The 22,916-nt window shown below is 48.3% G+C and overlaps 1 protein-coding gene across 2 annotated transcripts in view; it reads right to left on the reverse strand.

Moving 5' to 3' along the window:
• NEK7 (NIMA related kinase 7) overlaps positions 1 to 22,916 on the reverse strand; it is a 138,248-nt gene that overhangs the window by 53,804 nt on the left and 61,528 nt on the right. The window contains exons 3-5 of one of the 2 annotated variants that reach the window (XM_070384680.1): positions 13,048 to 13,188; positions 5,728 to 5,790; positions 4,184 to 4,294 (exon numbers count right to left, since the gene is read on the reverse strand). In XM_070384680.1, coding sequence (XP_070240781.1) covers positions 4,184 to 4,294; positions 5,728 to 5,790; positions 13,048 to 13,188 — 315 coding nt within the window. The remainder of the gene's footprint in view (positions 1 to 4,183; positions 4,295 to 5,727; positions 5,791 to 13,047; positions 13,189 to 22,916) is intronic. The other variant, XM_070384681.1, reaches the window with a different exon arrangement.

Raw genomic sequence — 22,916 nt, forward strand, 5'->3', positions numbered from 1 at the left:
AGGCTGTAGTCCATGGGGTCGCTGAGTCAGACACAACTGAGCAACTGCACTTTTACGCATTGGAGAAGGAAATGGCAACCCACTCGTGTTCTTGCCTGGAGAATCCCAGGGACGGGGGAGCCTGGTGGGCTGCCGTCTATGGGATCACACGGAATCGGACACGACTGAAGTGACTTAGCAGCAGCAGCAGGCTTACTAAGTCAAATGAAAAGAAAAGTCACAACTCGGTGTTCAACTGAAATGCAGCAATCCACAATCAGAGTGGTTTTATTTGCTGAAGGACCTGGGGAGATTCCACAAGAAAAGCAGATTCTCCCAAGTGAATAAATTACTCCTTCCCAATACAACTAGGCATTTGATCAGGTCTGAAATATCATCTTGCAAAAGACTCCCAGGACTATAATCAGGATGTGAAGACATTCCACTCATGTGAAACTGCACAGTCAAACTTTCCGTTCTGCACACTGCGCAAGCTTTCTGTTATAGTCACTGTGCTGAGAGTACCATCAGCTCTACAGATTTGATAATCCGACTTTCAGCCTTGAGAAGCGCTCCAAGGACCTGGAAAACCAGAACCAGAGTGTCGTCTATCTTGAGAGGCGAACTGGTGGCCACTCTGATGAAGGACAAGACCAGGACAGGCTGACAGAAGAGCCCGTGGGGGGGCCTCAGGGACGACGCTGCTAACCCTCTGAAGAACCGCTTCCGTCTTCCACCAAAGCACGCTGAGTGGCTCTGCAAGCGTCTCACTAGGAATCAGTTGATGCTTTCTAAAAAGGTTTTTTTTTAAGTTTTTTTTTTTCTTTTAAAAAAGTTTCCCGTATCATCTTCTACACGATGGATGCACAGGATGGAAGCTTTAAGGGTACAGCTGTCAATTCTATAAATGGTTAACTTACTACTCATTACCAAACAGAATTCTGTTCTCAATCTGTCTTACTAGATCCACTGAGTCAGTTGCTTAAAACTTTCCTTGGTAATGTCAACTTGTGACAAATTTGTTTAAACACGGAGCTGAGTTCATCACCACAAAAAATGTAAGTTCACACTGACAAATTTTTCCTTCTTCACCTGGCCAGAGAAACCTGAGTCTGCTGACAACAGAGGTTAACAGGGCTTCTGTAAGGTGCTCTGGTCTAGAGTTGCTTTTCTCCAGTGGTCGCAGGACAGGAGTATTCTCCCAAGGTAAATGCTATAGGCGCAGGCACGCCTTGGCCCCAGGCCAGGCACGGCAGCCTTTAAGTGGGAAAGAAGAAAAGCAGACTAAACAAGAAAGCAAACTCTAACATCAAACCCCTCAGTCATCAAGCACTCAGTCTAGGGTGAGACTCTACAACTGAAATGGTCTCTTTTATCTGCTTCAGCAGGCATTTGCCCAATAGGGACTTGCCCACTTTCCCTCCCTGTAAGTAATTAAATAACTCTTACTCCTAAAGGGTCAAGCAAAGAATTCTGCCCTCCGTTCCGGTTGATCTGGTTCATGCCTGTGGACCTGTTATCTCTGGACTCCTGTTGATCCAGTTTCTTATCTTCAGCGTGGGTCTCTGTCTGAGTCCTGGGGGCCTGCGACACCCCACGTCCACACAGGGCCCTCCCTGTGGTCCCTGTCCTCTGGGAGGGATCATTTACAGCTGCTTTTATATGTCTCATCTTGATAGACTGCTGTTTTTCTAAGATTTTTCTTTTGTGTATTTGCATTTCTTTCTTTGTTAATTAAATTGCAAAGACACATTTTTGTTGGTGGTTAACTCTCTGTGGCAGTGGTGGGAAGTCCCTAAAACAGAAAGCTGACGAGCAGTGAGTCATCCTACCATGGGACAGTCAGCTTGATAGTGTTCTGTGATAATGAGAACACTACCTTCCTTTTATGTAGACTTTTTATATTTAGAAATTGTAAAACTCTCTCCATCTTACAGATGAGGAAACTGGGCCTAAAAGAAGTTTACTGATAGGACAGTGTTTAAGTGGCTGATGCTAAATTCACACTGGGAAGCAGGGTCGCTGCTAGCAAATCCACAAACACCTTGATCAGAACATCTGCGGAGGCTTGGAATGGAATGCAAACTGCGTATGCATCAGCATTTTCCAGGTAGAGACGGTCAAAGGTTTTCATCTGATTTTTTCAAAGGAGTTTTGTGATACAAAAATTCTTAAGGGCCTCTCAAGGAAAACACATGGATTTTTGCATCAGACAAACCTAATTTCAGAGTTCTTCTATTTACTAGTAATGATACTTCTCTTCTCTAGGTGTCAAAATTACCTCCCGAAACCACTGTAAAGAGTAAACAGATAATGCATGCAAAGCACCTAACACTGTTTCTAAAACCCCCTTACGAGAACGCCACGTGGCAGACTACCGGTTGTGCTCAAGTATCTGCTGAGAGACTGGATATACAGACAGACAACGGGCAGAGCACATGTAAAAACAGACCTTCGAACCACAATCCGCAGCAACCTGGTCAGGAAGCCAACCCTTCCACTCTAGCAAGCAGCCCGAGAAGCCAGCCTGCTCCGTTCAACTTGCAGGAGGTCACCCTGCTCTCTCTCGTGACAATCCAGGAAGCTAAACAATAACTCCTGTTAACAATTAGCCCCAGACGGCCAGGACTCAGTAACTGACAGCTTCCCCACTTTCTGTCCCTGCCTCCAACTTGGGACCAACCAGAGGAAGCCAAATACACACGTGAGCCAGTCACCAAAGATGCCCGACTGCAGTGGGCTCAGTGGCGGCTTCAGCATGCCACGGCCACCCATCGGGGCACACCCGAGCTCCACTGCTTGTCCACTGTGAGGAATTCTCCCCCTCCCCTTGCCCAGGAACCTTGCCACATGCTGGTGAGGGAGGGGGTCCTCTGCTGGAGCAGGCTCAGAGCTCACAGCACTGGCTTTCTCATTCCGCTGGTCTTGGCTCATTTCTGCACTGTTTGGCTCCGCTTGCAGAGTAAGAGGAGGTTAGCTCGCACAGGGACGGCCAAATGAAGAGCACGCAGGCCAGCCTCCCCACACCTGCACATGTTCCTAAGACGCCACTCCGGCTGACGGCGTGAAGCGGAAGACACGGGGTGGCAGCGGGCATCCAGTGACGTGCCCACAAACACAGCCACCGAGTGCCTGTCTCCCCTCACGTCTCAGGCCTGAGAACCTGAAGTCACAGCTGCCACGTCAGTCCCGGGATTTTATACAACGGAGAAATACACGTAACAACACATAACACAGCAATGGCCCTCTGACATCGTGTTCCTATGGGAGGCACTCTTCGGAGTTCTGCTGTGAGTGTATATGTGCATACATACATACATATAAATATATGTGTGTGTGTGTGTGTGTATAAATTAACTGATCATTTAAAATGACCCCATGAAGTCGGTTCTAGCGTCAGTCTGTTTTGGGGGAAAGGTGGCACATAGAAGACGTTAAGTTAGGCCAAGGCCAAGGATAACCAGTTCTTAGGCTACTGTCATTAGGCAGTTTCTGTAACTTGTCAGTGAAATTCAACCCAGGGGCTGAAACAGTAAAGAATCCACCTGCAATGCAGGAAACCCAGGTTCAACCCCTGGGTCGGGAAGATACCCTGGAGAAGGAAATGGCAACCCACTCCAGTATCTTTGCCAGGAGCATTCCATGGACAGAGGAGCCTGGCGGGCTGTAGCCCACAGGGTCGCAAGAGTCAGGCACGACTGAGCGACCAACACTTACACTTCCAGAAAAGAAAGTTAAATGACTTCTAAGGCGTCAAATCAGGGTGTGACACCCAAGACTGCGCGCGAGGCCCGTTCTCCTCTCCGCGCGTCCCTCCCACGAGCAGGGGCGGCCCGGCCAGGCTGCTCCACAGGCCCTGCCAGCCCCTCGGCCTGACGCCCAGACATGTGGGACGGAGGGTGACCAGCGTGGAGAAGCCGAGCTGCAGAGCTGTACCTTCAGCTGATACACAACACACCCTCGGTCTATTTCCAAGTTGGGTCTGGAGTGTTCATGCATCCAAGGGGACCACTTCCCCAGGTACCTAGCTTCATAATCACAACCACCACCATGGCCTACCGTTGATTACATGGCTACCAAATGTCAAGCATCGTGGTGAGGTCTTTAAAGCATCTGATGTGCCTGTACATGCAACATACAACTCTCAAAAAAAAGTAAATCTTTAGTTTTTTTTTTAAAAAAACAAACAAACAAAAAACCTTACCTTTATCATTCTGGATAGATCACCAGCATCGGCTAATTCCAAAACTATGTTCAGTTCATTATCTTCAATGAATGATGCATAATATTTAATTACATTTGGATGGTTGAGTTGCTGAGGAAAAAAAGGCATCAAAAAGTCTTCTTACTGTAAATTCCCGAGTCACTTACAGTTTTGTAACAAGAATAAAATTAGTGACTGCATTTCATTTTTAAGTTACAGAAATTGTAACATGACTGTATTCTTCTTTCATCTAGTAAATTTTGAAATAAGTTTTATAATCATTTAAACTATACAACAATTATTTTTTAGTAATATTCTTAGAAATCATAGAGTACATTATACACCTAAAATTTTTAAAAGTACCGCTATGCCCAACAAATATATAAACTGTGCATATAAATGAATGACCAAATTAAATAGCCAATTGTTAAAAACTATATCCTTCTAAATGGTAACTATCACTTAGAGGCACTCAATGGTAAGTGCACTTTCCCTTTTTACTATTTTGAAGGCTGATCCTAGTATAACTTCAGCCAGTGATAAAACTCTGACATCTACTATATCTAAATACTGCCTTTATATCAAATACTACGAATACTCTGAACCTATCTGTGGGGCTGATTATTAAATTATCTTAAAAAAAAATCACCTTGTAGAAATATACGTATTAGTCTACACATATTTACAATCTTTTCTAACAATCTTTTCATTCAATCTTTAACCAAGGTAACATAAGACAAATCATTTCTCAAAGAAAATTATTCATGAATTATCCCTGAGTATACACAGGTTTTTCTTCTCCCTACTTATAGAAGATAGGTTTCCTCCCACATTCTCTGTGATGATACATTATTTCTTCTCGTCCCAGGAAATAACTACAATAAGTCGACAGTGGGAAGCATGGCTTATTTTGAGCTTACTTTTTATCTTTTTTAATAAATCTGATTCATTTTGGGCACAAACAAAAATGGACAGCATAAATATCATCCAAGCTTTATCCAAAAGTTAAAAACACATCATAAGCCACAGCATTCCTCAACAGAAACTTCACTGTAACAAATGCAGTGCGAAGGCACTCAAACCTCAGACCTGTTCTCTGAGTGGGCGAGAAGCTGACATACTCTTTACACCACCCTTTCTAAATCTGGAAAAAAGATATGGAAATACTATTTTTATAATGTGAACCCCTTGGATCAGCTCACATTCTCAATATATCACACCAAATATGCATTTGCATTATCTAACATTTAGAATATGTCTAATTGGGATGATCAAGAAAAAAATTTCTTCCACGTTTTATGTTTATGTCTATTTCTAGTTTGAAATGGGGGAGGGAGTTAATCCTACCAAACATTCCAATTAATTAGTGTACAATGAATCCAAAAGGCAATATACTGATTTCCAATTTATACATTATCTGAATTCAGTGTGGCATAGCTACATCTCAAGAACTGTTTTCCTTGTAAGTGTGAAATCTTAATAAATCACTTTTATCAACCCACTCAGTTATGTTCAAAACAGTCAACAGTTCATTTGTTATTTACCTTAAGGAGATCTATTTCTTTGATACAATCAGCACGTGCTTTGGCATCCATTAAATCAAATATCTAAAAATAAAATTCAGTATTACTCAATAAAACAGTAATCCATGGTTCAAACTACCATGTAAGTCCATTGTAATGCTCTACACATAATTACACACACATTTAGAAGTTCACTTTCCAATTAGCATTTAGGAGCTATGGAGATCGACAGGTAATTTATCTCACGTTACTACTAGAGAGTATACGTTTTTCCCTCCAGAGGCAGTCAGTATTAAAAATGGGAAAAGAGAACAGCTACATATTTCATAAATAATACAAAGTGCTTTAAAATATACAATCAAAGAAATCTTTCAATGTTCCAAGCATGTGGAAAATTAACTGCAAAAACAAGCATCGTATGTTAACACATCTACGTGGAATCTGAAAAAACTGGTATAGACGATCTTATACCAGAAATAGAGACGGAGATGTAGAGAACAAACGCATGGACACCAAGCCGGAAAGAGGGAGGGTGGGATGGGAGACTGGGACTGACACGTACGCACCACCACGTGTACAACAGACAACGAGGACCCACTGCACACAGGGAGCTCTACCCAGTGCTCCGCAGGGGCCTAGACGGGAAGGGAATCCACGGGGAGCGACATGCATGAGGCCGAGCCTCTGTGCTGTACAGCAGAGACTAACACAACATTATAAAACAACCACACTGCAATAAAAAAGCTTTACATGGTTACATATTTTTAAAAATACTTATAATTAAACTAATTTAGAACTACAAATTAAACTATCTTTAACTGAATTCTCAGTACCAAAAGTGACTTCCAAACAGTGAGGAATGAAGTAATGCTGGCACATTTAAGGCAAAACTAAACTCTGAGCCATAGATACATTTCACTGGAAATTCAAAAGAATTTTATCTTCCTTTTTCTCTTAGGCAGCATTTCAAGACAAAAATAAAAACTGTATCTTTAGCTTAAATCACTTCCAGACATAGATTCAAACCTGATTCCATGAGCAGGAAAAGACAACAGATATGGGGAAAAACAAAATCTGGATTTTCATAAACTATTTACAGGGTTGTCTCTAGAAAGCATCTTCACGGCTCTATCCAAGTTTCTGCGGGTTTTTTAATTTACATTTGAGAAGAGCAAAGCAGTGTTTGGGGTAAGTGATTGGCTGATAAGCTCTTGGTAATCTCTGGATCATTTTAAAAGTTTTCTTTTGTCATCTTTAAGTTTAGCCAGAATCATTCACAACTGATGAAACAGAAATGGTAACACTTATATCTTCAGGAAGAAAAAGGCCTTCAAGTGACTTAACACAAATGTCCTTGAAAGGGCATCTAGCAAAAGAAAAAACACTTAGAATGTAGTAAAGAAAGTACTTAAAAATAACACTAAGGGAGTCTGACAAAGTGTCCTATCTTACTCTAAGTTATCTTGCATAAATGGAATCCTAGTCAGGAGTCCGAGCCCACTGGAGCCTGGATGAAGGGCTCGCGGCGAGTCCTGTTCTGGGGTCCCCCATCCGCCAGCCGCCCTCGCCCGCATGGTCCCCCTCCCGCCCGGGTTCCGTCCTCGCAGCCCCGGCCGGCAGTAGGGTCCAGGCCCCTCTCCTCCGCCCGTCCCGGCCTGGCTGACCGAGGGGGCGGCCTCTCCTCTGCCGCGGGGAGAACCTCGGCCGTCGGCCGCCAACTGCGGGCCCGCGCTCGCCGAGGGCAGGGAGACCGACCCCTTGTCTGAAGGGCGGAAGACAGCGCGGGAGGAGGAAACCCTCGGGGAAGGGCTGCAGCCGCTTGGACAGAAAGGAGAATCCGCGCTCCACACACAGGCCCCAGGGCTGCGGGGCTGGCGGGCCGGCGGGCGCAGGGGCTCCCCAGGGCCCTCGGCCCCTCTCTGCAGGCGCCTGCACGTCCCAAGGGCACATCAGAGACAGGCCTCAATGCTTCCTCGTGGGCTTCCAAGGTCCCGGCAAAGGACGGCAAGGAACTGGATACCTGACTGCGTCATTTATTAAAAAAAAGAAACCCCTGTTTCCACGGGGACGCCTTCTAACTTGCTCAGCCTACCTACAGTGATCTGCCTCCTGGGGCACCAGAAGCCCCACGTCCTTAAAACCAGAAAGCCTGGGAGAGGTACCACCGGAAATCCATGCTTTGTTCGGACTTCCCGAGAGCTTGACGCTCAGCCAAGTTTAGTCAGGGCTTCGAGGGGTTCAGACGCCACCGTTCATGTCAGGGAAAGGCAACAACTGAGCCAAACCCTGAGGGTGAGACCTGCCCCGAAAGGCACGGGGGAGGAGGCGCCATGGAAGGAAGGAGAAGGGGACCCCAGGCAGAGCGGGACCCGAGCCTGTGCAGGGCAACGCTGTGGGTGCTGGAGTAGCAGTGGCCACGGGGACATCGTGAGGACAGCAAGGGGTGAGACTGCAGGGAGGAGGGAACCGGGCGACAGAGGAGAAAGGGCCCCCCTGGAGCACAGGCGGGGGAAGGGGAGTGAGGGCGGCCAAGACGGAAAGCACGCAGCACGGTGGGCACTTTCCTGGGCACTTTCCCCTGCGCCTGAGCACACGGCCGGCCGACGCACTTCCACCGCCAGCACTGTAGTCAGGCAGGCCTGCTGGTTTGGGTTCTGCTTATCCTGTGGCTAAAACACATCCAAGTAGGACGTGCAGGAGAGTGCATCTCCAGAGAGAGGCGAGCAGTGCCCCTCGGGGCTGTGGGCGTGGAACAGGGACTCCCGGTGAAAGCAGAAATGAAGAAACACTGGCGAAGAGAAACCCTGCCCAGGGCTGAGCAAGACGGGGCGATTCTGAAACGGAAGCATCCACGTTGCTCTCATAGCTGACAAAGGTCCAAGTAACATAAGCAGACAACTGAGGTCAGACCTGAAGTAAGAGGTCTAGGGGATGTGGGCCAGTGTGCTGTGGTCAGGATGAAGTCAGAGACAAGGTCTGGTGGGAAGACAGCATGAGGGAGACAGGAGAGGGGATGTGGCCAGCTGAGACAGAAGCCCCGGAGCGCAGTGAGGGCCCGGACGCCACTGAGAGCAGACCCACCAGGTGCCGCTGGCTGGCCTGGGGAGAAACCAGGATTCCTGGTCTCGGCAGAGACAACGCGGTGCTGGGAGCGGCACAGGAAAATAAGAGCAAGGCGCTGAGAACACACTGTAAAAAGAAAAAAAGAAAAAAGGCTCTGCAGACTGGAAGACTAGGGACAAAGATGGAGCCAAATATTTAACTGGGATGAATTCCATAATCACAGTGAACTCTGAAAAAGAGACTGCATATATGGCCACAAAGGGTTAGAAATATATTAAAATCACTGCATCCATTACAAAAGAAACTACTATCCATAAATTTTTAAATGCATAAAAATCCTAATTGCAATCAGGACTGCATGCAAAATACGCAGAATGTAGAATCGAAAATTAACACAGGTAAAAAAGCATTAATGTGCTTTAAAGGGGGATAGTTTTTTAAAAGCTTGAATTATGGAAAATTTGACTTGCAACTGATTTTCTTGATGAATGCTTTAAAATAGCTATTAAATATAAGCAAATATGGGGCATCCCTGGTGGTTCAGATGGTAAAGACTCTGCCTGCAATGCAGGAGACCCAGGTTGATGCCTGGGTTGGGAAGATCCCCTGGAGAAGGGCGTGGAAAGTCACTCCAGTATTCCTGCCTAGAGAATCCCATGGACAAGAGGAACCTGGTGGCTATAGTCCACAGGGCTGCAAAGAGGCAGACAAGAATCAACGACCAAACGATGGAAGAGCTGAGTGTAACCAGACACTGCATGGGCCGGATCGAAGCAGCTGGCTGCTAGTCTTCCGATACACCTGCAGTTCTAAGATCAAAACAGCTGGCTGCTAGTCTTCCGATACACCTGCACTTCTAAGACCCAGGCCAAGTGCCCTGGGAAGACTTTTTCAATCTCCCTCTCACTCTGGGCTCCTCAAGGCTGCTCCCGTGTGGTTCCTCTCTCACTGTTTCAGACGTGTCTTGGCTGCACTTGCACTGGGATCCCTGAGTCCTGTTATTTTGTTCATCTTGGTTCTCAAAGCCTTCGGCACTAACCACTGAACACCAGACGCCCGCTCCCACTGGAGGAGCAGCAGGAAGGGAGGCTGGGATAGGGCAGCAAGGCCTGCCCGTGCCCCCCAGTTAAGGAGCACCATAACGGGGGAGAACAAACCATGACGGGACGGGGTGAATTCTCCAAAAGACCGATAGTCCTGTCACCACCGCAGGCTCCCGATCCCTGTATGATCTCGAGAAGGAAAGGGCACTCAGCACACACTCCCTCCCTTGCACACGCAGGTACCAGGCAGACATCCAGGAAAGTCACCAGGGCTTCCAGCAAGCCGGTCACGGCAAACTGAAACCTGACACGCGGACAAAGCACAGAAGTGCCCAGAGAACCACGTGGAGGAGTCTGGACACTGCTCCTGCAGGGTCTCATGAAATATCTGTGAGCAGAGCAACGAATTATAGATGCAACTTTCAACAGAGGGCCTCCTCCAGGAAGGGTCCTGGATTAGCTGGCAACAGTGACGCAGCCCTTCAGACCAGTAAGAAGCCTTAAAATAACAAACTGCAGAAGGAAATCCAATATCTGGTTCCCGGTGAAGTTTCTGAAGAGAGGCTAGGATTCTTCAGACAGGAAAGGAGTCTGGTCAATGGTATTTTAAAACATTTTCATACTAAGCTGCAGAGGTGGCTTATTAAAAAGGAAGAACCCTGGTCTCTCTTTTTCAGCACAAGTGCAATATATCACAAAAATCAACATGTCTGAAATGCAAATATCTTCTTGTAAAGGTTTAAGATAACTGTTCCCTAATTACATAAGCTAAGAATATCTTCGCAGCATCATTCCTCTCTTATGTGTAGAGGGAGTTGTGCTTAAACTAGAAGAGGTCCCAACTGCAACACAACAAAGCAGAGAGGAAGGCTCACTGCTTTCATCTCAGGCACATACAAAAGGCAGAGTCCCACATGTGTGCGCCAGGAGACACACAGCATCTGACATGAACACGACAGAAATACTGCAACAGCACACAACCGCACACACCCGAAACTAGCAGCACGCAAGAACGGATACCACACACACGACAGGCAATACCACACACATACATGCATGTCCACACACCGAATACTGTACATATAAAGATTAAAGCGTAGCCACACACCAACACGTGACAATATTTATGTACATTCAAAAATGCAGAAGCAAACAGATTCATTCAGAATTTATACTGATATGGAGAAAAATCTAGAGAAAAGAAAAGGAATGATACACACAAAACTCAGGACATGGTGACCTGCGAGGGAAGGGAGTGACGGCTGTATCTGAGCCACGTGGTGGGTATGAGGGCACCTGTTCCAGTCTTGACCTCTGACACGTGTGTCCTGTAAACACTTTCATAAACATTTACTGTACAAGGGAAAACTGTTCCCCTCTGCTGGTGAAGGCTGCTGCAAGGACACTGATCCTTCATGAAATTAAATAGTAAGAGGAGGAGCACACCGAGGTTTCACAGGACTCGACAGAGAAAACGACACCAGGTAGCAGGATAAAACAGGAAGTCTACAGCCGAGTGTCGACAAAAGAGACCTTCTCTCTAAAAAGAGAAGTTGTACTGCAGGACGTCGAACACTCTGAGGCAGAAAGGCGAGAGCGTTCCAGAGGGGAGGCAGTGGGCCCGTCGGGGCAGGGCCGGCCAGGGGAGCTGGGCAGACCCGGGCGCCTGAGGAGCCCGCACACAGGCAGGGCAGGAGCGCAGGGCCAGGCCAGGGGAGCTGGGCAGACCCGGGCACCTGAGGAGCCCGCACACAGGCAGGGCAGGACGGCAGGGCCGGGCCAGGGGAGCTGGGCAGACCCGGGCACCTGAGGAGCCCGCACACAGGCAGGGCAGGACGGCAGGGCCGGGCCAGGGGAGCTGGGCAGACCCGGGCACCTGAGGAGCCCGCACACAGGCAGGGCAGGACGGCAGGGCGGGCCAGGGAGCTGGGCAGACCGGGCACCTGAGGAGCCCGCACACAGGCAGGGCAGGGGCACAGGGCGGGCAGGGGAGCTGGGCAGACCGGGCGCCTGAGGAGCCCCGAGACACAGGCAGGGCAGGGCAGGGCCACGCCAGGAGCTGGGCAGACCAGGGCCTGAGGAGGCAGACACAGGCAGGGCAGGAGCACAGGGCCGGGCAGGGGAGCTGGGCAGACCCGGGCGCCTGAGGAGCCCGCACACAGGCAGGGCAGGAGCGCAGGGCCGGGCCAGGGGAGCTGGGCAGACCCGGGCACCTGAGGAGCCCGCACACAGGCAGGGCAGGACGGCAGGGCTGGGCCAGGGGAGCTGGGCAGACCCGGGCGCCTGAGGAGCCCACACACAGGCAGGGCAGGAGCGCAGGGCCGGGCCAGGGGAGCTGGGCAGACCCGGGCGCCTGAGGAGCCCGCACACAGGCAGGGCAGGAGCGCAGGGCCGGGCCAGGGGAGCTGGGCAGACCCGGGCGCCTGAGGAGCCCGCACACAGGCAGGGCAGGACGGCAGGGCCGGGCCAGGGGAGCTGGGCAGACCCGGGCACCTGAGGAGCCCGCACACAGGCAGGGCAGGAGCACAGGGCTGGGCCAGGGGAGCTGGGCAGACCTGGGCACCTGAGGAGCCCGCACACAGGCAGGGCAGAAGGGCAGGGCCGGGCCAGGGGAGCTGGGCAGACCCAGATGCCTGAGGAGCCCCGCACAGCCAGGGCAGGAGGCCAGGGCCGATGCCAACGCAGCGTGGGCGTGGTAAGCAGGACAGCAATCCCCTGCGTTCACCTGTCTCACTTTCTCTTCTCCGGTAAATAAAGTTCACCTTGGTTTTCTGTCTTTTACTGCCAGGCTGGTTCTCCCTGAGCACGGAGACCTGCCCCGGAGCATGCCCGCCAAGTCCTGGCTTCAGGAAGTGCGTTCCGCGAGCCGGGTTTCCGTGCTCGAGGCCTGTAGCTGAGGCTACGACGTGTAGCCACATGCCCAGCTAGGAGCCATGGTGACAACTCCAATCTGCCTCTTAAAACCGAGAGCTGTGAAAGCTTTTCTAAGATCATTCTAGTCATGACTGAATCCGGGTGAACAGAGCCAGCTCGATTTTAAAAGTAGCATTACAACTAAAAAGTGATTTCCACCATACACAGCACTTAATGCAAGCGTTTACAGGACAATTTTTATTCTTTCCCATCATTCTCAACTCGAGACTGTCATGACCCAATCGTTCAGGACATACTTTTCTCTATTTACTATTCACAGAATATAATTTTACATGGATTTATAGAATTAAAGTCATCTTACCTGCACTTTTTTTAAAGCTACTGGTACTCCATCCAAGAGACAGGCTGCCCTATAAACTTCGCTAAATTGCCCGCGACCAATTTTCTTCTCTATTCGAAAGTTGGCTAATGTATTATAGCCCATATCCGGTCGTAAGGCCTTCTGTAATTAAAAAAGTCAGGAAAGTTTTCAATCACACAGTATGCACACAATTGTCAATTGTCTTCACTTAAGTAGGTGATTTCTATGGTAAACCTGCAGACAGTCATTTGTTTGACAGGTATTTATCAAACTATTCATATTATATAAACACACACACACACACACACAGTCACCCTGCCAACTAGCACATGAAAACCTTCTAAACTTCCTGATGATATTTAACTTCTGCAAAGAACAGTCCCAGGGGCAGCAAGTCCACCACCTTATCATTACATTTTTTTTTAAGACCTAAGTTTTTAAAAGCAGAATATTAAGAGGAAAGTAGAGAGGTTCCCGGTACCCCACCCCCACCCCGGGCACTGCTTTTCTTGTTATCAACACCCCGTCAGAGCCACTGACGGGGAATGGCAAGGAATGGCAAGGAATGGCAACCCACTCCAGTATTCTTGCCTGGAAAAATCCCATGGATGAAGGAGCCTGGTAGGCTACAGTCCATAGGGTCGCAAAGAGTCAGACACAACTGAGCAACTTCACGGTCTTTCTTTCTTTCTGTCACTTAGAACATAAATACCTTTTAAACAATATATTTTTTGCTGTTCATGGGAAAAGACATTTCTTTTTGAAACTCACACTTTTTAGTACTCATTAGACGGCAGGCACTGGACTAGCCCCCAGGGAAGCAGATGTATCCTAAGAAGTGTTTCTGCTCGGAAAGAGCCCATGTGGACACAAAAGGGGCCTCAATTGTGCTGAGCGGACCACGGGGCTGGGAGGAGGCATCACCGCGGGCCCCTCTGGGGGTGGATGTGTCCTATCACGGGGCTGGGAGGAGGCATCACCGCGGGCCCCTCTGGGGGTGGATGTGTCCTATCACGGGGCTGGGAGGAGGCATCACCGCGGGCCCCTCTGGGGGTGGATGTGTCCTATCACGGGGCTGGGAGGAGGCATCACCGCGGGCCCCTCTGGGGGTGGATGTGTCCTATCACGGGGCTGGGAGGAGGCATGGCGGGCCCCTCTGGGGGTGGATGTGTCCTATCCACTGTTGTAATTCTTCTGTTCCTTGCTTACGGACTCAGTCATCCATCACCCGGCCACAGGACAGACCTGAGCTGCACACCCACGGGGTCGATCGCTGTCCAGCGCAGAGGCCACTACACACGCCCCGGGAAGGCTGCCTCTGCAGTGCCTCAAGTCACTCCCGCTCTACCTGCAGCATCTCAGTCTACTGAAATATAACGAAGCGGCTCAGCCATCATATGCGCTTTTCCATCTTCCCTTTTTTGGCCAAACACTCGTGGGCCTCTTCCAGATCCCAGGATTCCTGATAAGTAGACCCTTCTTGGCCTGGTACCACTCTGCTCACATCCAAATGGACCTTCTCTACTCTGGGCCGACTCAAAGTAAACATGACATTCTTGTGGGGCCTGATTAAGGCCGAACATTAAACACCTATTGGTGCAAACAAAGGGCGCACGGGTTCCTAAACGCGCCAAGGCAGCTTGCACTCAAATCAACGGTCCTCAAATAAACCGTAGTTAGGGCTGATGACCCCATGACGTATGCAAAGGGCTGCTTTGACATATATATGGGCATTACATTAACCCCTAATACATACGACCTTGTTCATGTCACTGTATCTATCACGCTAGCAAAAAAAAAACTGTAAAATTCTGCTGGACTTTCACTGCCATTCAAATGCACGTTTATCAAAAAAGAGGGGAAAAGTAGCAATAACTTGTTACTGTGCATAGCTTCTCTTTCTTCTGAAAAGTCCAAAATAAGAAAAATACCACTCTTCCTTTAAGACATGCAAAACAATCAGAATACAAATTTCACAAATTCGTTATGTGAATATAAACCATAAATAACTGCCAGAATAGAATAATAACACGACTACAATAAAAAAGGTCCCATTTTGGCACCTATAATGTAACTGGTCCTATAAATTAGTACTTTTATGCTATTTAATTCAATTCTCGTGATGATCCTATCAGGCAGATGTTATCACACCAGGATCTATAGCTAGCTGATGCCCAAGCCCCAGTTCCCAACACAGGGTTAGCCATCCTCTGGGGGTTACTAAACAGCCACCTACAGTGTAATAAATATTACGGTACCCTATGCGATAATCCACAGCATTTTCAATTTTAGGCCTTTTGATGAATAAAACAGAAATGGGACTAGAAACACACATACCAAAAATGAAAATAAAAAGTAGGAATGAAATCATAAAATAAAGGGAGACTACTTGCCACGCTGTTCAAGTATAAGATTTCTTTTTGTGGTCACTGAGATGAATTTACAACTGTCACTGTAAAGTGAGGTGAAAGTTACTCAGTCCTCTCCGACTCTTTGTGACCCCATGGACTATAGAGTCCATGGAATTCTCCAGGCCAAAATACTGGAGTGAGTGGCCTTTCCCTTCTCCAGGGGATCATCCCAACACAATGATCAAACCCAGGTCTCCCTCATTGCAGGCAGATTCTTTACCAGCTAAGCCACCGGGAAGCCCAAGAACACTGGAGCAGGTAGCCTATCCCTTCTCCAGGGGATCTTCCTGACCCAGGAATTGAACCTGCGTTTTCTGCATTGCAGGCGGATTCTTTACCAACTGATCCATCAAGGAACTGTCACCTACTTAACAAAGGAAACTTACGAAGTCTCACTTTTTAGATATAGTCAGTGGATGTTAGCAACTTCTAGCTTTCGTAACTTCATTTCACTTAATGAGAGACTTTCAATTGTCCAAGCTTTTCTACCAAATGTTTTTGTTTTTGTTTAATTTACACACTAGGACAGACTGCAACATGGAAGAGGTGGGTTTCCTTCCTCTCTTCCAAACACCTAGAGCGCTCCTTCTCCAGATGAAAAGGTGTCGGTCTCCAGGGTGACACTCGGCTTCTTCATTGGGAACGCTACCACGCAACCCCTGCACGCACTTCAGGCCTGCCAGGGACCCCCGTCCCCTGTCCGCGCGGTAACTGACAAACGTGCGCGGGGGCTGCTGAGGCGCTGTGACGACCGCATGCTGAGCGCGGAGGACGGCTAATGTGTTTTGGCATGCAGGCGCTTAATCACACATTTACATATGCAATGACCTACATTTGCATGTCAGATCACACACTGTCTGGGTTTATTAAGGCCGGGCGCCTCCCTGCGCGTGGCCACCGGAGTGGCGAGTGAGGGCCAGAGGGCGGCGTTTTTTTGGCAGCGGAGGGATGAGCTGCCACCCAGGATTAGGCTGATGCGGCCTGGGCATTAGACACTTCATTAGACGTAATCTGTTTAGCAGTGGGCAGTGTATGTAAGCTTCACAGCCCATTTGCGGCACCCTTTCCCCCCGTGGCCTTTCTTCAAAGGGCAGCGCAGCTGACTGACAGCCTGTCTTATCTGCTCCCGTGTCCTGTCGCCAGGCCTAGACGCGAGGAGCAGACGTGAGACGGAGTGGGGCTGCACATCCCGGCACCCCCACCCCGAGGCTCGGGCATGCTGCGGCGATCTGCAGAAAGATCAGCCTGGGTGCAAGGTGGTCTCCTTTAAGACCTGGCCAGGCAGGTGACACACACCTGGCCGGTGATTCTCAGACGCTGTGGCCGGTGCCCTGCTGCACGTGGATGAGTTATGTCCCAGGTAAACAGCACTGTATGAGGTGCTTAAAATAAAAGAGATGACATCATCAGGCCAGTGCCCATGCAAGTAAAGAACTATTTTTAGGGAAGAGCTGTATTTTCTTTTTTTTTTGGATGTGGTCCAATTCCCCATATTTTTTAACTTAGCACCTGAGTTATGCTGGAGAATAAAATAACTCAGCAAAATACTGAGATGCAAATTGGATACAAAATAAAGCCATTGAGATCACTGCGACCGCCTTGCCCTGCTCTCCATGCAGTGCACAAATGGGTCTCAGGCCCTGCAGCCCCTTCACCACCAGGCTATGTGTCTTGAGCCCCACGAAATGACTTCTGGAATAATGTGAGTCATTTAAAGGATTTTCAGCTTTGATGAAAGTTAAACACCACTCTGTCTCTTTCATCACACACTGAACCCACCTACACCGGAGGTGGGGGGTCTCACAGACACCCCACACCTGCCCCGGCCTCCCCACCATCCTTCCCGTCTGCCTCCAAGTCCAGCAGCAGCTCACCCCTCACACACAGCGTCCAAGTGACCCGGCCTTCTGGGGACCTGTGCTCTGCACATGTGGCCCACCTCTGCTCACCGTGGAGACCCATCTGATGGCCCTTCTCAGGGGCCCCTGCCCTGGGCCCGCAGTCTTCAGCAGCAGTCAACTCTGCAGACAGCTGTGCAAGCTCAGGCACAGGGCTGGGTTCTGGATCTCACTGGCTTTTAATTATTTGTTTACATGTGTCTATTTCTCCCTCCAAGCACAGCTTCTCAAAGGCAGAAACCAAGCTTGTGCCCAGATGCCACGAAGGTGGCATGACATGAAACAGACAGTAAGTATCTACTTATAGGTGAACATAGCTGAAAGAAGTCCCTCTGCCCTTAACAGCTTCCACCGGGTGAGACGAGACTTGCCTTGCACCCCCGCCAGGTCAGGAGACCTGAGTGCTAAGCCACTGTCCCCGCTGGGGTGATATGCGAGGCCCTGAACGCTGCCGTCTGAGGCCTGACCCAGTGATGGTGCTTTAGTCACTAAGTCATGTAAGACCTGTTTGCGACCCCACACACTGTAGCCCACCAGGCTCCTCTGTCCATGGGGCTTTCCAGGCAAGAATACTGGAATGAGTTGCCATTCCCTTCTCCAGGGGATCTTCCTATCCAGGGGCTGGAAGTATGTGCGGTACATTTTTGTGGTGAGTTGTACTTAATCTCCTGAGATGTGTGAATCCACAAGTTAAAAAAAATCCTAAAATCTCAGAAAAGCAAAATAAATACTCAAAATCACATATGACGACTAAAAAATCAAACCTGAGTGAAGGAGGCTTAATGTAACCCCTTAAATGTCCGGCATTCTCATTAAGGAAACTCCTGTTGATCTGAATGCCCTGTAATTACCAACCACCAGATCATGCTAACTAATTGGGATTAACTTCTACGTGTCAGTCCCCTCCTGCACATAAATACTTTTCATTTCAAAGTAAAACGCAGTCTGTTGTCCCCCGACTCATACTCTCACAGGTGCAAACTCGTTAAACAACGATTTCCCAGGACTAAATTAATTTCTCTAATTTCTTTTAAATTTGAAGGCAAGAACGTTTAATGAGCAGTAAGATAATTCAGGGTAACATGATGATAATAGTTCTCTCTGGGGAAATTAGAGGGGCCCCGCCATGGACTCAACAGACTCTCCAGGGAGAAAATCCTGTCCTGACAATTCCTAGAGGTACTGTTATCAGCGATCTAATGTACAAGCCAGGATTAACAATACTTAACACCATTAATAAGGTTTTCACTGTTACTGCAAACTCGTCTCTTGCTGGTGATTTTCATCTTACCAACTCTGTAATCTAACAAATACTATACTTTAAGTTAATAGTATTAAATTTCTCCAAAATCTGAAAGTAACGAAACTTAAAAATGCCCTTCAATTTTATTTGGCAATGAAGCTCATTCTATGGATGATCTTTAAAGAGACATTACTCAGCTCCCAACTACACAAACTGGAATGCCCTTTTGACAACATCTCACACAGAGCTCTTACACACTACTTTCTATATTAACCTCACCAGAAATTTAAAAAACATGTTAAAACAAAAACATCACGTGTGCCAGCAATCTAATTAGTCATTCTTCTTCCCATTTGAAAAATCATCTCCCTAAAATTTCTTAAGCTACTTGAAAAGTAACCTATTCCTAAAGACACTAAAAGTCAGATTTAAGTCAGCTGGAATGATATACCATTAATCACTATAACTGGCTTTTTATCAAACAAAGGAGAGAATTCACTACAGCATAAGAAAAATGAGTGATCAAATTCAACCAATTATTTAAACATTTATAAGATCTTGGTATTTGTATCATTTAACCATCATTAGTTATACTACCTGGTATTTGTATCATTTAACCATCATTAGTTATACTACCTAGCATGATAATTACTATATACAAATTATGTAACCAAAAATACCGGTTACCTGTCCTGGCATTTCAGGACCAGGGTAATGACAGAGACCCTGCCACCAGCCCCGTGAGCTCCAGCAGCTGCAGCTGGTCAAATTCACACCGCGAGCAGAAGCCTTTCACTGCGACAGAGACGAGTGGAAGACGTTTTCTTCAATTTATTCATTTATTCCACAGTTATTAATAGACGACAGGCTTAAACAAACATGTAATCCAAAAACAGTAAAAAGGCAATAAGCAATATTAGTATCTGGGAGAAGGAAATGACAACCCACTCCAGTATTCTTGCCTGGAGAATCCCAGGGACAGAGGAGCCTGGTGGGCTGCCGTCTATGCCCCACAAAGGGTCAGACACGACCGAACCGACTTAGCAGCAGCAGCAGCAAGATTAATATCTAATATTTAGGTACTATGCAGAGAAATAAAATAGAGTGATATAATAGGAAATGAACGATGGTTATTTTGGATTGGGTGTTACTGGGATGACCCCGCGGAGGGGGTGACATTTTGGTTAAAAGATTAAAAGACCAGAAGGAAAAGAAAGTGCCGGAAAGCAGCCCTGGGGGAAAGGTCTTCAGGGAGGAAGGAGCTAGGTGTGTCTGAAGAACACTGGCTGGAGGGTGGAGAACACTGCGGGTAAGGGCCGGGGTCAGAGGTGAGCACGCTGAGAGCATGGGTGTGGGCTGTGGGTCTCCAACAGAGAGGCTCTGAACTCATGACCCTGACCCTGCGCGGAGAAAGGCAGGGAGAGGAGGAGAGCCAGAGATGGGGAGAGCGGGGAGAGCACGGAAGGCCTGGCCTGGCCGGACCTGACGGCGACAGCGAGGTGCGCGCAGTGTGCGGCCGGGACGCGACCCTCAGGTGGACCCCGAGGACTCGGACTGGGGGAAATGAACGAGGGCGAGGGGAGAGGGACGCCAAGGACGGCTCGTGGGCTCGGGGCTTGAGCACATCGACGGGAGAGGGAAGCCGCTGACGCGGGTGTGTTGGTAACAGAGGTGTGACAAAGGATGGAACACGACACAGAAACAGGCACGGCAGAGAGACCTGTGCACCGAGAGCGCTGTGTCGTCTCTGCTGCACGCGTCCTCACCCACTGAGAGCCAGCATCTCGTCCTGGCCTCTGAGTGCTGTCCACGTGCCGGGCACAGCACCTGCAGGCTCCACAGCGGGGCTCCATAAAAACTGCTGCTGCTGCTGCTAAGTCGCTTCAGTCGTGTCTGACTCTGTGCGACCCCAGAGATGGCAGCCCATGAGGCTCCCCTGTCCCTGGGATTCTCCAGGCAAGAACACTGGAGTGGGTTGCTATTTCCTTCCCCAATGCAGGAAAGTAAAAAGTGAAAGAGAAGTCGCTCAGTAGTGTCCGACTCTTAGCGACCCCATGGACTGCAGCCTACCAGGCTCCTCCATCCATGGGATTTTCCAGGCAAGAGTACTGGAGTGGGGTGCCATTGCCTTCTCCAAACTAGTGCTCCCCTAACCTACAGGGCGGAAGAGCAAGGCATAGGTAGGCGTTCAGTACCTTCCCTCCAGCACGCAGCCAACAAGTGGGGGAATCCAAGCACTTACACGGGGCAGTGCAAAGTCAGGGCTCAGGCCCTAAGCCACCCCACTAAACATCCAGCTCTCCTGTGTCCTCCTGGTCCCTCAGACGGGATCCCCGTAAACGCTGGGGCCCGCGCGGCGCCAAGCTCAGCCCTCTTTGCTCACTGCGCTCATCACAGGCCCATGCAGCCCTGCGTCCTGCTCCCCCTCGGCTGGCGCTGGGAGCTGGGGTGGGCTTTCACTGACCCCGTGTGCCCCCCGACCCCCTACTGGGTGCCCCATCAGAACTCTCCTAGGAAGTCCTCCCCTTCCACCTCCCTCTTCTGCACTGAACGAGATCCGGTCAAGGGAGGAAAAGAAGGCATAATTAAATGCAGTGCATACAAGCATTCCTGGAAAAAGAAGTATTCAGCAAAACTTCAAAATCAGGGTTAACATCTGTTTCATGAACACTTCATGAAAGAGCTGTGTGAAGCATACCCACAGGTACGCGAGAAAGTCACAACATTCCATAATAACGGTATAAAGGGAGACAAAGTGTAAAGGAATCCTAATTGTAAAATGATACAACTGATTCCTAACAAACATACTAGATTCTACACATTCAACGTTGCCCTTCAAACAGGCACAATGGGAGCATGTGGACTTATTTCCAGAAAGGCTTCTGATACTGAAAATCCATTTGAAATCCCTCCTTGGATTGTAATCGGTTTGTGAATCATAAAAACCACTAGTCTCACCTAAGAAGAGATCATCTTTTGATCGAAAGAAGAATACCAAGACAATTTACTTTTTCCGCCAAGTACAAACTTGGCTCCAAAGGATTTCTAAATATTCCAAATATCAAATTCATCCTCAAAAATGGAATCATTTTCATCACTGAATTTATTAAAACTACATTTCAGGCTCTGAATGCAGTTCCAAATAGAACTGGCAAGCTATTTTGATTAATGTATACCTCATCTGGTCCCACCACTTCATGGGAAATAGATGGGGAAACAGTGGAAACAGTGTCAGACTTTATTTTTTTGGGCTCCAAAATCATTGCAGATGGTGATTGCAGCCATGAAATTAAAAGACGCTTACTCCTTGGAAGGAAAGTTATGACCAACCTAGATAGCATATTCAAGAGCAGAGATATTACTTTGCTAACAAAGGTCCATCTAGTCAAGGCTATGGTTTTTCCAGTGGCCATGTATGGATATAAGAGTTGGACTGTAAAGAAAGCTGAGCACCGAAGAATTGATGCTTTTGAACTGTGGTGTTGGATAAGACTCTTGAGAGTCCCTTGGACTGTAAGGAGATCCAACCAGTCCATTCTAAAGGAAATCAGTCCTGGGTGTTCATTGGAAGGACTGATGCTGAAGCTGAAACTCCAATACTTTGGCCACCTCATGCGAAGAGTTGACTCACTGGAAAAGACTCTGATGCTGGGAGGGATTGGGGGCAGGAAGAGAAGGGGACGAGGATGTGAGATGGCTAGATGGCATCACCGACTCGATGGACATAAGTCTGAGTGAACTCTGGGAGTTGGTGATGGACAGGGAGGCCTGGCATGCTGTGATTCATGGGGTCACAAAGAGTCAGACATGACTGAGCAACTGGACTGAACTGAACTGAACTGAAACCTCATCTTTGAACCAGTCAATACTGAAGGAAATCAATCCTGAACATTTATTAGAAGGACTGATGCTGAAGCTCCAATACTTTGGACACCTGATGCAAAGAGCTGATTCACTGGAAAAGACCCTGATGCTGGGGAAGACTGAGGGCAGGAGGAGAAGAGGGCAGCAAAGGATGAGATAGCTAGACAGCACCACTGATTCAATAGCCATGAATTTAAGTAAACTCTGGGAGATAGTGGAAGACAGAGGAGCCTGGTGTGCTGCAGTCCATGGAGTCACAAAGAGTCAGACACGACTTAGCAACCAAACAACAACAACACCATCTTTGAACACATCAGACTATTCAAACAGAAATGTCCAAGACAGCAGATGAGAGAACCCTTACTGTATTCCCATTCTTTTAAAAATCATCTAAATTTCTCAAGGATTTCCTTTCAAAGCTGAGAAACATCTAGCCCTAAATACGTTAAGTAT

This window comes from Bos mutus, chromosome 16, assembly GCF_027580195.1.
Source record: "Bos mutus isolate GX-2022 chromosome 16, NWIPB_WYAK_1.1, whole genome shotgun sequence".
Lineage (NCBI taxonomy): Eukaryota > Metazoa > Chordata > Mammalia > Artiodactyla > Bovidae > Bos > Bos mutus.